The sequence below is a fragment of the Physeter macrocephalus genome, chromosome 9 (genome assembly GCF_002837175.3).
Source record: "Physeter macrocephalus isolate SW-GA chromosome 9, ASM283717v5, whole genome shotgun sequence".
In the NCBI taxonomy this organism is placed as follows: domain Eukaryota; kingdom Metazoa; phylum Chordata; class Mammalia; order Artiodactyla; family Physeteridae; genus Physeter; species Physeter macrocephalus.
This window is the reverse complement of record NC_041222.1, coordinates 75336439-75350890: the sequence shown is the minus strand read 5'-3', so window position 1 is coordinate 75350890 and position 14452 is coordinate 75336439. Positions and strand designations below refer to the sequence as shown.

Here is a 14452-nt window from a genome sequence, read left to right as displayed (position 1 = left end):
GGGAGGGAGACGCAAGAGGGAGGAGATATGGGGATATATGTATATGTATAACTGATTCACTTTGTTAAACAGCAGAAACTAACACACCATTGTAAAGCAATTATACGCCAATAAAGATGTTAAAAAAAAAAGGTCTATATTTCAGGCACTTTCTTAAGGCATAACATCCAGCTGACCCCTGTAGGAGGCCCTGTTCACACATTTGTGCCCTATTGTTTTCCACATGTGTGAAGTGCTGTTGTGATTAATAAAACACAACTTGGGTAACAGCTCTAAGGAAGTTATATTAGCTATTTGATTTTTCTTCCCTCTTCAGTTGGTACTGGAAATATAACTAATATCTTGTCAGAGAATCAACAAAATTTTGACATTAAAAAGAAATCCTTATACTTGAAATCTTTGGTTAGCACTTCTCCGTGTAGACCTTGATGGATTAAGGTGAAAGTTGGCTAATTGTACTAAGTTTGAGGAGTCTCTAACATGAGGACTGTGTTGTCTTACCTGAGGCTCACTGTTAGTTTCCAGAACCCAAGTTTTTCATGAGAGAAAGCAGTGCCCCATTTATTCATTCGATCACACTCAGTGTGCCAGGTACTGGTTTAGGTAGCAGGATAGGGTGTGAACAATGGCCTCTCCCCTCAGAAACACCAGGAGGAAGTGAGTGGAGGGTTTGGGTTAGTTCAACAGAGTTCCAGCAGTGGGAGGTAGGGGGAAGAACCAGTGCTCACCCACAAGCTCCTTCCCTGAAGTGAGATGTGTGAGGCTGGCAGCTGGACTTCTGCACCCTCACATAACATACCTGAACAAACTCTTCCACCTCTTGGTACTGGGCCTGGGTGGCCTTTTGTTTAGTGCAAGAGCTGAGCTTAATGCACAGAAGTGATAATGATAGGTACTTACATGACTTAAGAACATTGTCTAGCTCTCCAGGCAGGAGTGGAACAGAGCAGAACGTGAGGCTGTAAACTGGCTTCCTTGGCACGAAGCAGCGACATAGAGCATCTCGAGATGATGAGGTTGGCTGGCAGCCTGCAGATTCAGGGGCAGTTTGTGTTCTCTAGACTGGAAAAACCTTTGATTTTTCTGCGTTGAGGAATGGACAATTCTCAAGGGAAAATGGGCATTTTTCCTAGTGAGCTCTGGAGACAGGTACAATTTTTGCACTTTTCCCATGTTGGGAAATTTCCTCTAGACCAATGCTTCTCAAACTTGCATGAGCATATGAATAACTGAGGGAAATGCAGGTTAGGTTAGGTTGGTCTGGGACAGTGCCTGAAATTCTGTGTTTCCAACAAGCTCCCTCCCAGATGATGCTGAATTTGCTATAGTATTGCTGGACTGAGGGTGGTGCTCTGAGGAGCAGAGACCTGGAACCCACCTGGTGGCCTGGACCCATGGGAACTGGCCTCACCTGCTTTTGGGGAAGGCATTGATCCCTGTTTCAGACGCAGTTGTATTATCCAGTCATTACATTGTCTGCTGTGGTGTTTCCTTCTCTCAAGGATCTTAGGTAGTCTGAGATATTGCTGTAGAGTATATATTGATTGCTGTGTTTAATCATTAAAAAAAATAAACTTTGTTGTGCTTCGGAGTACTACATCTTCTTCAGGGCACAGTAGCTGTCATACACGATCAAGGTCCCATGTCATTACAAGGCATTGCCTTAACCCACATGTCTTGTGTGTCTCGCATATGTTGGGGGTAGTCCATCATAGTAAATTCTGCTTTGGAGAGCTTGGCAATCCAATCATAAAATGATGAACTCATGTGTTATGTTCAGTGATTTGATCCTGCAGCAGCCTCTAAGATGGATGGGTTGCAGAATAAATCTATGGAAGGAACTGTATCCATTGATTATATTCTGGGCATTGAATTTAGCTGTCATCAGGTATAGCTTGTCGTTTGAGCCTTCTGGGTTAAAAACAATTACAGAAATCTAAAAACAAGTTCCATTTTGATGTTTGTTCCCTGTGAGCTACGTCAAATGGGTTCTTTTATAAAGAAAGTAAAGGTTCAAACCTCATCCAAAATTATACTCAGAAGTGATTTCAGGAAAATGGAGGCTTCATATCACAGTATGTGCTTATAAGCCCCAGTCCTTTGTTCAGTGTGGTGCATCCCAGGCCAGTGAATGACTTTTTCATCAACTCCCCAAGCTGGTGGTAGTGGTTTCTAAAGAAAAGATAATCACGTAGCATAGACCAAACTGATCTTCCAAAATTATTTTTAGTGGATTGGAAGAGTGGCTTCACTTAATGTCTCTGATTTCTTCATTTATTTTTGTAGGTCACATTCCATCCCTAAAACATTCCATGGGTCTGTCAGCAGCTTTGATTGAAGCAGAAAGTTATCAAATGTCCTGATGAGGGCTTGGAAGGGTCTTTGCTCTTAAGGAGTTTTGTTGTAATGGTATTTATCTTAATCAGATTTGGCTAATACTTCTCTTACTCATAGAGTTTTAGAAGGAAAAAGAATCTAGCCAACTTAGAAATCTAGTCCAACCAACTCATTTTACTGATGTGGAAACAGCTGGGGAGTTTGCTCAAGGTCACCCAGACCTGTCTCTGAATCCCAGTCCTGGACTCCCCTCCCCAGTCTACCTCAGTGCCTTTCTCTGTTGATTTATGGGTGTGATATGGAGGCTATGAGGCCTGAGGCAGCAAGTTTTCCACCTTTCCTGGTGGGAGTTGGGGTGTTCTATCTGATACATTCATTGCATTTCCATACCATCCAGACCCTGTGTTCTAGCAGAGTCACAGTAGATTAACCAATGTTCCAGAGAGGCAAAGTGGCATGGAGCCTGGATTCTGTAGCCTGGTGACGTGGGTCAAATCCTACTTTGCTCCGTACATGTTGTGTGACTTTGGGTAAGCCACTGAGCCTCTCTTCAGATATAAAATGGGACCTTCCTTGCAGGATTGTTGTGAGGACTGAATGAGCAGTTAAAGCAAGCAGCCAGGTGCATTGTATTTGGAATTGTGTGTGGTTTTACAAACTTTGGATCTCTACTAGGTATTGAGTTGTGAAATCAGTGTTCTGAATCATAAATAGCATTAGAAAAATTAAATGGCATACACTAGGATAAAATAGAACATAGCGGAGTGTGTTGTACCTAGGCAGCGTATTGATTGGTATCCTTTTGGTTCCCCTTTTTGGCGTTCCTTTGGTTTTGTGTGTGTGTGTGTGTGTGTGTGTGTGTGTAATGGCTCACAGTATAAAATGAATTTCTCACTGTGGATTTCAGTTAAGAGTTTGGAAGCTCCTGCTCCAGAGAGCAGGGTGAGTGAATTCATCTGTCTTAGCACAGACCTATTGGAGTGAATGAGGCACATTTTAGACATGAATGTACAAGGCAAACTCTGGCTGAAACATAAATGTGCTTCTTTTGCAGAGGGAGACCAAAGGGCAGTTTCTTATTGACCACATCTGCAACTACTACAGCTTGCTGGAGAAGGACTACTTCGGCATTCGTTTTGTGGACCCAGAGAAGCAGCGGGTAAGAGCTGACCACTATCTGCAGCCATTTGGGGGGGTCACTCAGGCTTTGGGGTGCTGAATAGGTTCTTCTCAGAGCAATTGTGGTGCACTTGTTCTCCTGGTTATTGACCACATGAAACTTACCAGCCTGGGCATGTGTGTGCACACGCACGTGTGTGTGTGCGTGTAATTGTGTATAAGAATCTGGCACTGTTCCCACTGGACTGAATGAGACAGGGGGAAGGGAAACTTAACATTAGGGCTTTCCAGAAAGCTGCTCCCACCTGGTTGAAGAGAGAATGTTCTTGTGCCCTTTGAACCCAGAGTTTGCCAAAGCTTCTCAAACAGTGGCTACATAAAATCTCATTACAGAGAAAATCCACCCCTCACTATAAAAAGTTATTGGTAGAGAGAGGAGCAAGGGGGTAACTGTTTTAATGGCATGAGGTTTTCTTTTGGGGATGATGAAAATGTTTGAAACTTGATATAGATGATAGATATACAACATTGTGAGTGTACTAAATGCCACTGAAGTGTACACTTTAAAATGGTTAATTTTATGTTATGTTAATTTTACCTCATTTTTTAAAACAGCTTTGGTAGATGATGGGTTAAGGTACTTTGCAAGCTGCTCCTTGGGCACCACTAAATTTGACAGCCTCCATTGTATTCCTGCTCCGGGACACACCTATCCTTCCTGGTCTCTGTTGATGCATAAGAGTAAGCAGCGGAGTCTTGGCTTTTGAGCCAGTGTACCAGCCTAAGAGTGTTCGGGTATGGCATGTGCTGAACTCACAGTGATGTGTGTCCCTCACATCAAAAGACCCCAGGAATCTCCATCCCAGCTCCTACCATCTAGGGTTTCTCATTCCTCAACCCTACTGTGGGTCCCAGCTATGGGTTAAAAGGCCCTGTACCTGCTCCAGCCTGTGTTTCTTACCCTGCCCTACTGACAAGCAGGGCAAAGTGTGAAGGGGTTAGCTGGGGATGACTGCTTTCTTTAATTTGCTCTCCTCCTTACCAGTGTCTCTGGTCATCTTCCTGTCCCCTTTTCCCCTCCTCACAATCCCACCTGGTTCTTGGTTTTGTATTTACTGACTAATACAATGAGGGAGAGACTCACAGAGTGTATTTTTGTAAAGGAGGAAGATGTTGAAGGAATAGATTAATCTTCTGAAACAGGGAGAATCTTATTGACCTCTCAGCAGGACCTAATCCTCTATAAAGGGATATAATGCAGTGGCTCAGAAGTAGGAGATTTTGGTTTCCTGTAGCACTTGAGGAAGCCTTGAATGGGCCAAGCATTTATCTGAGTGAGAGGAAGGTAGCAGGACACTGTGAGGAGGTAGAGCTGACATGAGATCGCGGAGGGAATTTGCGTGGTGTTTACTACTGAATAACAGTGATTCCCAGACCTGGCCCTGCAAATAAGTCAGTTTAGATATTTGCTAAAAATGCTTAGTGTGGACCTTATTCTAGACCTCCTGAATCAGAATTCCTGGGGCTAGGGTCAGGAAGATGTATTTTAAGACATCTTGATTCTAATTTTGATGCATCCATCCCAGCTTTGTCTCCTGACCAGTTGGGGGGACCATGGCATAAAGATGTTTATAGACATAATTTCTTATGGCCTATGAATATATTACCCTTGTATGGAGGGAGAAACAGGCTCAAAAACATTGTTACTTGCCCAAGGTCCCACAGGTAGTAAGTGATGCAGTGAGTATTTGAATTTAGAATTATGGTTCAGAGTCCCCATGGCCAAACAGACTCTGTGAACTATATTAGTCATCTAAGCACCACTGAAAATAGATTATTTTTGTGCAAAATTCTAAAAAGCCACCTGCAGAAGTAACTCTGGCTACCATTAGTTGAGCATTTATTATATGCCAGGAATTTTATCATATGATCTTTAGTGTTCCCCAAAACACTTCAAGGAAGGGGAAACTGAGACACAGAGAGGGTCAGTGGCTTGCCTATGGCTAGTAATTATAAGAGGAAGGATGGAATCTGAACCCATACTATTTCCATTTCATCTCTCAGATGAAAATTTGAAACATAGCCTAGACTAGGGATCTGTAAATCCTTTCTGTAAAGGACTAGATAGAAAATATTTGCAGCTTTGTAACTCAAAAAACTTTTGTTGTAATTACTCAGTTATTAATTTCTAGTGGAAAGTGGCCAAAGACAATACCTAAATTAACAGATGTGTCTGTGTTCCAATAAAACTTTTTTCCAGTGAAAGTATTTCACAAAAATAGGCAGTCGGCCATAGTTTGCTGACCCTTAGTCTACACAATAGCTGGACACCATTTAAATGAATAAGCCTTTTTCATTCCTCTTGACCCTCTCGTTGGGGGAGATACTGGATAAAATATTAAGCAAATTCTTTAGAATTAGAATCAGGGGTATCAATATGAACCCATGTTTTTTAATATACATAGATAAATACAGAAATAAATATAAGGTGTGTATGTGCGTGAGTGTGTGTGTATTAGGCTGGGGGGTTAGTAAGTATACATATATTTCCAAGTCCCACTTGCTGAGATGACTTAGAGGCAATGACACCACTGTAGTAATAAGTACACCTAGCCTTCAGATCTTGGTTTCAAATACCATGCTCTAATAAAAGGAAGAAGGGCTTCTTGCAGAAAAGGCTGATTCTAGGGCTGGGGTAGTGAAATCACAAGATGAGCTTGGAGCATCTTGTGGCACCAGGAAGTAAAAAAATTACTCAAAAAACAAAATGTAGGGCACTAGGAAAGGCACAGAGCTGATGTGAAAGAACTGCCAATGACCAAAACTGGAACAATTGGAGTTCAAAAACAAATGACAGGGGGCTTCCCTGGTGGCATAGTGGATAAGAATCCTCCTGCCAATTCAGGGGACACGGGTTCGAGTCCTGGTCCGGGAAATTCCCAAATGCCACAGAGCAACTAAGCCCATGCCCCACAACTACTGAGCCTGCGCTCTAGAGCCTGCGAGCCACAACTACTGAAGCCTCTGTGCCTAGAGCCTGTGCTCTGCAACAAGAGAAGCCACTGCAATGAGAAGCCCAGGCACCACAACGAAGAGTAGCCTCCACTCGCTGCAACTAGAGAAAGCCCATGCGCAGCAACAGAGACCCAACGCAGCCAAAAATTAATTAATTAATTAATTTAAAAAACCAACAAAAATGTATCAGAATTTATTTCACCACACAGGCTGTTTTGTTTTCTTTGGAGATTGTTTGGTGTGTTTTTTTTTTTAATAGGCTTGTATTCCTAATCTTCATTTACTTCTCTTTTGCACTTTTATTGTAAGGTATATTTCTAAGAATTTTATCCTTTCACTGATTTCTGAATATTAATTTGTGCCTATCTATACTACTAAATTCTCTCTACTGAAGCCCCTGTGCCTAGAGCCTGTGCTCTGCAACAAGAGAAGCCACTGCAATGAGAAGCCCAGGCACCACAACGAAGAGTAGCCTCCACTCGCTGCAACTAGAGAAAGCCCATGCGCAGCAACAGAGACCCAACGCAGCCAAAAATTAATTAATTAATTAATTTAAAAAACCAAATAACAATAGCATTGGATTATAATCCATAGAATGAAATAAATATCAGTGAGACTATACTGATATAAATAAATAACTGCATAAATAAATAAAAGGGGGAGAAGAGGCAGCTCTTCCTTACAGAAGAATTCCGATTAATTCTTGTAGGGGGAATGAGAGAAATAGAAATCTACCATTAGAGCTCCAAAATAATAATTGTTGTGGGCAAGATCGATCAATGAATGCTAAAATTAATGGGCAACAGTTTGAGGAGAAGTAGGATATTTGCACAGTCTCAAGGTATCCTCTTCCCTCCTGCCCCGAGCCCGGTATTTTTGTTTTAATGTTTTTTGTTTGTTTGTTTTATTTTTGGCTGCGTTGGGTCTTCGTTGCTGCACGCGGTCTTTCTCTAGTTGCGGGGGGCGGGGGCTACTCTTTATTGTGGTGCACGGGCTTCTCGTTTCAGTGGCTTTTCTTGTTGCGGAGCACAGGCTCTAGGCACATGGGCTTCAGTAGTTGTGGCACGTGGGCTCAGTAGTTGTGGCTCGCAGGTTCTAGAGTGCAGGCTCAGTAGTTGTGGCACACGGGCTTAGTTGCTCCGCAGCATTTGAGATCTTCCTGGACCAGGGCTCGAACCCGTGTCCCCTGAATTAGCAGGTGGATTCTTAACCACTGCGCCACCAGGGAAGCCCGAGCCTGGCATTTTAAAATTATTGATACAAGGGGAAAAAGAATAACTTTAGAGTGGAAAGACTTGGCAGACACCACTTTAACCAAGCGATCAGGGTTAATATCAGCAATAAAAAGAAATACCAATGGCATGGACTCCACGATACCATGCACTGAGAAGGGCACTCTGTCTCTGTGGTATTCTTCACAACAATGCATAACCTCATTCAAATCTGGAGGGAACATCAGACAAACTAAAGGGAGAGACATTCTTCAAAACAACTTACCAATACTCTTCAAAGCTGTTCAGGTCATGAAGGACAAGAAAAGATTGGGGAACTCACACATTAGAGAGATGCATCAACTAAGGTAATATGGAATCCTGGATTGGATGCTGGAACAGAGAAAAGTGTAGTAGTTGGGAAAACTGGTGAATTCCAGATTAAGTCTGTAGTTTATTTAATAGTATTGGGTTAATATTAGTTTCTTAATTTTGATAATTGCTCATGGCTATATAAGATGCTAATACTAAGGTAGATGAGTAGTTATGCTATTTTTGCAACTTTTCTGTATGTCTAAAATTATTTTTTTAACTTAAGCCTCTGGGTTGATATGCTTCATTGTTCTTTATATTTTGACTTGGTTTACCTTAATTTTTAGTGTCCAGACTCAGGTAGTAGATTAGTGGAAAAAATAAGGGCTCCAAAACAAAACCATCTTCTCTGATGTATTCACTAAATTGCTTAGAGGGTGCCTGAATAGTTCTGTTTTCCCCTGTAATATAGCCGTTATAGCCTTTTGATTTTGAAGATACAGTGTGAGTGTAACTTCCACATGGATTGCAAAGTAGTTGCTATACAAAACTGTACGGACTTTGTACTCATAAAGATGCTTGGACTTTGTACTCAGAAGGATGCAAATTAAATCCCATCTCTGCTGGTTAGTAAGCTGTGTGATCTTGACCAAGTTATTGAGCTTCTCTGAGTCTTTGTCCTGATTGTTAATATCGATAACAGTACCTACATGTAAGGTTGATATGGGAATTAGAGATAAGCTATGTAAATGCTTAACAATGGTATATATGGAGTACATGTTATGTGTTATTTTTATTATTAATTGTTATTATTACTTTTACTATGTATTAGTTAGGTCTAGGTGAGACAATTGCAGGAGGAAATACAGCCATGACTGGCAAGTCTAAAACCTAGAAATGTTCACAATAACTTCTTTTAAAGGCAGGATAGCCATTATTATGATCTTTGGGGAGAGAAGAGGGAGGAAGTAAAGCTTGGATAATTATTGGGTTGGCCAAAAAGTTCATTTGGGTTTTTCTGTGGAAAACCCCCCAAAAACCTGAATGAACTTTTTGGCTAACCCAATTTAAAAAAAGGGCTCAAAGATACAACAATATGCTGACATGAGAGTTTTAAGCAGAGATTAATTGACAAGCATTGGTTTGTTTTTTGTTTTTGTTTTGTTTTGTTTTACCAGCTCGTGTACTTTTTCTCAATGGAAAATAAAGCAATGAATTATTTGGATAGAAAGCTAATCAAGAAAAAAATCAAGTTAGTTAGAAAGCCTGAAGTGGAACTTACCTCTGCTGTGGGAGTTGGTGGTTTGCCTACAACTCTTCACAATTTGATTTATGGTACACCATTGTGGAATATTAAATATTTAACACTATTACATTTGGAATACCATATGTTTGACAAGATGTCTCATGCCCCATATGCTGTGAGAGTGGTGAGGACTGAGTCAGTAAATGATGACTATCTTTTGCTATTTTACTAGCAAGGGTCCAGAATTTCCATTATTTTAAAAATTGGATGTAGGATGGGACAGATTGAATACTGGTCAATAAAAGTCCTCTTGAATTTCCACCACAGTTATCTTCTGAAGAACTCATATAATCTTAGTTGCCTAAGATTAGGGAAAAGGTGGGTAGTATCCTCCTCATTTTATTGGGAAAGAAGCTGGGACTACAAGGTTAGAAGACTTGGAAGAAATAATTCCAGAAGAAAAAAATCTTACTTGGCTTGTCCAGGTAGTTTTTCTTAAATGTAGCATAATCTTTCTACCACTTCTACTCAGGTGCTAGAGTAACTTCCCTTTGGAAAGATGAAGTTTTGAAATAATTACTTGGGTTTCATAATTCTACTTTCTATGGCTATGGTTTGAGATGTCCACTGTCCTGGTTTACCTTCTTATTCTTCCACACTTCCCTCTTTCCCAAACCCAGATAGGGAAGTCACCCCCAGTGCCTTACAACTGAGGAAGTACCCCAGCCCTAGCCAGCCAGAGGAGGAATTATACTAGGACTTGGTTTATAGACTTCAGGGAGACTGAACCCAATGCTTTTGATTTTTAACTTCCCTATGTCTAAGTATCTGTTTAACCCACTTACATGACTGTCATTGACTTTTCTAACTTAAGGGCTATTCTGACTCATACCCAAAGACAACAAATTTAGTTTGGAAATCCACACCCCTGGGGCAATCTCTGCAAGCACCCTTGTTTTAGGGTGTTCTGTGTCATGTGACCGCCAGACGTTCTTTCTGATAGGATGACCTGGGAAATCATGGATGCAAGGACATGCTGAACACTAATGCCTCCTCCCTCCAAATACAATTACAGTCCTGAGGTTTTTATGTTGGCAGCCAGAAAGAACAAGTGAACCTATCAGTGAATCTTGTTAATGGGAAAACACCTTGCCTATGTTAGAACAATTTGCTTTTTCTGGAAACAGCTTTGGGGAGGACATGGAATGGAAAAAAACAGGCCCAGTGATTTGAAGTTTCACTCTGGGGATGGTGCCAGGAAGCTAGACAGCATTATGTCCCACCAGCTGCTCCTGCTTTGAAAGGCTACTTCCTGGGGAAATTGCTTCATAGATGCTCGAAACTAGGAATGAGAGTGGTATCTGAGATCTAGGGCAACCCTGCACTAAAGAGGAGGGCTGTATTGCTGCCTCAAGTCACTGGTCATGAATTTGCTTAATGAGTCCTCTTTTACTTTTGAGTCTCAGGGGTATTAAATATTAAGAGTACTTGGATGTCTGTTTCGGGAGGGGTATGGACAAGTAACTTGGCTTTCCAGGAAAAGACTTTGGGTACTCAAGTTACAAGGAACACAGCACTATCATAACAGCTTGAAAATTGGATATATTTTGTAGTGGTTCAATTGTGGTCCAAGGTATTAACACTGACAGATTTGGGGAAATGGTCATATTCTTTCAGAAGAAAGCAGAACTTGGTGTTTAACTAAAATTATTGCTCATCATTGACTCTATCTACACCTGATCTCCTCTCCTGGGAAGGAATGGGATGCCTGATAAAGAGGTTGCAATCTGGAAGTCACTTAGCCAATTGAGATGTTATAATTTTAGTGGTGGGGAGGAACAAACTCATGAACTGGTTATCTTGTTCAGGTCAAAAGGCAAACATAAGGAAGAACTTCTGGGAATATGGCAGAGTAGGAAGACCCTGAGCTCACCTTCTTCCATGGGCATACCAAAATTATAACTGTTTACAGGGCAGCTATCTATGAAAACAACCTGAAGACTAGGAGAAAAGATCTTCCACAACTAAAGATACAAAGAAAGAACCATAACATGACAGGTAGGAGGGGTGGAGACACAGTATGTCACACACCTGGAAAGGTGACCCACAAACAGGAGGATAGTCACAATTGCAGAGGTTTTCTCTATGAAGTGAGGACCCTGAGCCCCACATCAGGCTGCCCAGCCTGGGGGTACTGCACCAGGAAGATGGGCCCCCAGAACATCTGTCTTTGAAGGCAAGCAGGGCTTGCATATGGGAGAGCCAGAGGGATGTAGGAAACAGATTCTGCTCTTAAAGGGTGCACACAAAATCTCATACACTCCAAGTCCCAGTGAAGAGGCAGTCATTTGAAAGAATCCTGGGTCAGACCCCCTTGGTGATCTTGGAGAGCCTCCTGGAGAGGCAGGAGGCAATTGGGACTCCTGCTAGGGACATAGATACTGGCAGCAGCCATTTTGGAGAACTCATTCTATCACAAGGACACTGAGGGAATGGTGAGAAATGTAACCAACCTTGGGCAAAATGGAGACAGAGGAATATGTTCCAAATGAAGGGATAAGACAAAACTCCAGAAGAAGAACTAAGCAAAGTAGAGATAAGCAATCTACCTGAAAAAGAGTTCAAGTTAATGATCACAAAGATGATCATAAAGATGCTCAACAAACTTGAGAGAAGAAAAGATAAACACAGTGAGAAATTTAACAGAGTTAGAAAATATAAAGAACCACAACAAAGCTAAAGAACACAATAACTAAAAAAATAAACTAGAAGGAATTGACAGTAGATTAAATGATACAGGGGAACAGATCAGTGAGCTGGAAGATAAAGTAGTGGAAATCACCCAAGCTGAACAGAAAAAAAAAAAAAAAGAAGAAGAATTTTTAAAAATGAGGATAGTTTAAGAGATCTCTGGGGCAGCATCAAGCATATTAATATTTGTATTTTAGGGGTTCCAGATGGATAAGAGAGAAAGGGTCAGAAAATTTATATGAAGAAAAAATAGCTGAAAATTTCCCTAATGTGGGAAATTAAAAAGACATCTCAGTCCAGGAATCACAAAGAGCCCCCCAAAAGAAACCCAAAGAATTCACACCAATACAAAGAAAGAACTTTAACTTTTGCCATTTTAATTATAAAAAGAGAATCTTAAAAGCAGCAAGAGAAAAGCAACTAGTTATGTACAAGGGAACTCCCATAAGACTATGAGCTGACTTTTTGGCAGAAATTTTGCAGGCCAAAAGGGAGTGGCATGATATATTCAAAGTGCTGAAAGGAAAAAACCTACAGCCAAAAATAGTCTAGCCAGCAAGGTTCTCATTCAGATTTGAAGAAGAGATAAAGAGTTTTACAGACAGGCAAAAGCTAAGAGTTCAGCAACACTAAACTGGCATTATGAGAAATGTTAAAGGGACTTTTCTAAGCAGAAAAGGCCACAACTAGAAATATGAAAGGAGAAATCTCATAAGTAAAGACAAACATGTAGTATAGGTAGTAAATCAATCGCTTTTAAAGCTAGTAGGAAGGTTAAAAGACAAAAGTAGTAAAATCATTTATATCCACAATAAGTAGTTAAGGGATACACAAAACAAAAAGATGTAAAATATGATGTCAAAAACAGTAAACGTGGAGGGAGGAGTAAAAATGCAGGGTTGTTAGAATGCATTCAAACTTTGGAGAGCAGCAACTGTAAAAAATTGTGCATGTGTGTATGTGTGTATCCTCACGGTAACCACAAACCAAAAATCTTTAACAGATATACATGCAAAAAAGAGAAAGGAATCCAAATATAACACTAAATATAGTCCAGCAGTCCCCAACCTTTTTGATATCAGGGACCAGTTTCATGGAAAACAATTTTTCCACTGACAGGGACGTGGGGATGGTTCAGGTGGTAATGCGACCAATGGGGAGTGGCACTTGCCCACCGCTCACCTCCTGCTGTGTGGCCCAGTTCCTAACAGGCTGTGGACTGGTACCAGTCCATGTCCCATGGGTTGGGGACCCTGGATACAGTCAACAAATCACAAAAGAGCAAAAGAAGAAGAAAGGAACAAAAAATAACTACAAAGACAACCGCAAAACAATTAACAAAATGGTAATAAGTACATACCTATCAATAATTACTTGAAATGAAAATGGACTAAATGCTCCAGTCGAAGGACACAGTGTGGCTTAATGGTTACAAAAATAAGACCAATATATATGCTGTCTACAAGAGACTCACGTTAGATTTAAAGACACACACACAGACTGAAAGTAAGGGGGTGTAAACAAGTATTCCATGCAAATGAAAATGAAAAGAAAGCTGGAGTAGCAAGACTTATATCAGACAAAATCGACTTTAAAACAAAGACTGTAAGAAGAGACAAAGACAGATGTTACATAATGATCAAGGGATCAATCCAAGAAGAAGATATAAGAATTGTAGGGCTTCCCTAGTGGTGCAGTGTTTGAGAATCTGCCTGCCGATGCAGGGGACATGGGTTCGAGCCCTGGTCTGGGAGGATCCCACATGCCACGGAGCAACTAGGCCCATGAGCCACAACTACTGAGCGTGCGCGTCTGGAGCCTGTGCTCCGCAACAAGAGAGGCCACAATAGTGAGAGGCCTGCTCACCGCAATGAAGAGCGGCCCCCACTTGCCGCAACTGGAGAAAGCCCTCGCACAGAAACAAAGGCCCAACACAGCCAAAAATAAATAAATAAATAAATAATAATTTTAAAAAATAAAATAAAGAATTGTAAATTTATATGTACCCAACAGAGGAGCACCTAAATACATAAAGCAGGGGCTTCCCTGGTGGCGCAGTGGTTGGGAGTCTGCCTGCCGATGCAGGGGACGTGGGTTCGTGCCCCGGTCCGGGAAGATCCCACGTGCCACGGAGCGGCTGGGCCCGTGAGCCATGGCCGCTGAGCCTGCGCGTCCGGAGCCTGTACTCCGCAACTGGAGAGGCCACAACAGTGAGAGGCCCGCGTACCGCAAAAAACAAACAAACAACAAACAAACAAAAAAAATAAAGCAAACATTAACAGACATAAAGACAGAAATTGACAGTAACACAATAATAGTAGAGGACTTTAACACCCCACTTACATCAATGGACAGATCATCCAGACAGAAAATCAATAAGGAAACACTGGCTACACTGAGGTATCACCTCACACTGGTCAGAATGGCCATCATCAAAAAATCTACAAACAGTAAATGCTGG

At 41.3% G+C, this 14452-nt stretch overlaps 1 protein-coding gene across 1 annotated transcript in view; it reads left to right on the top strand.

Annotated features, from left to right (window-relative positions):
* LOC102973958 (FERM domain-containing protein 3) overlaps positions 1 to 14452 on the top strand; it is a 272509-nt gene that overhangs the window by 157346 nt on the left and 100711 nt on the right. The window contains exon 2 of the mRNA XM_028494083.2: positions 3392 to 3496. Within this exon, the coding sequence (XP_028349884.1) occupies positions 3392 to 3496 (105 nt within the window). The remainder of the gene's footprint in view (positions 1 to 3391; positions 3497 to 14452) is intronic.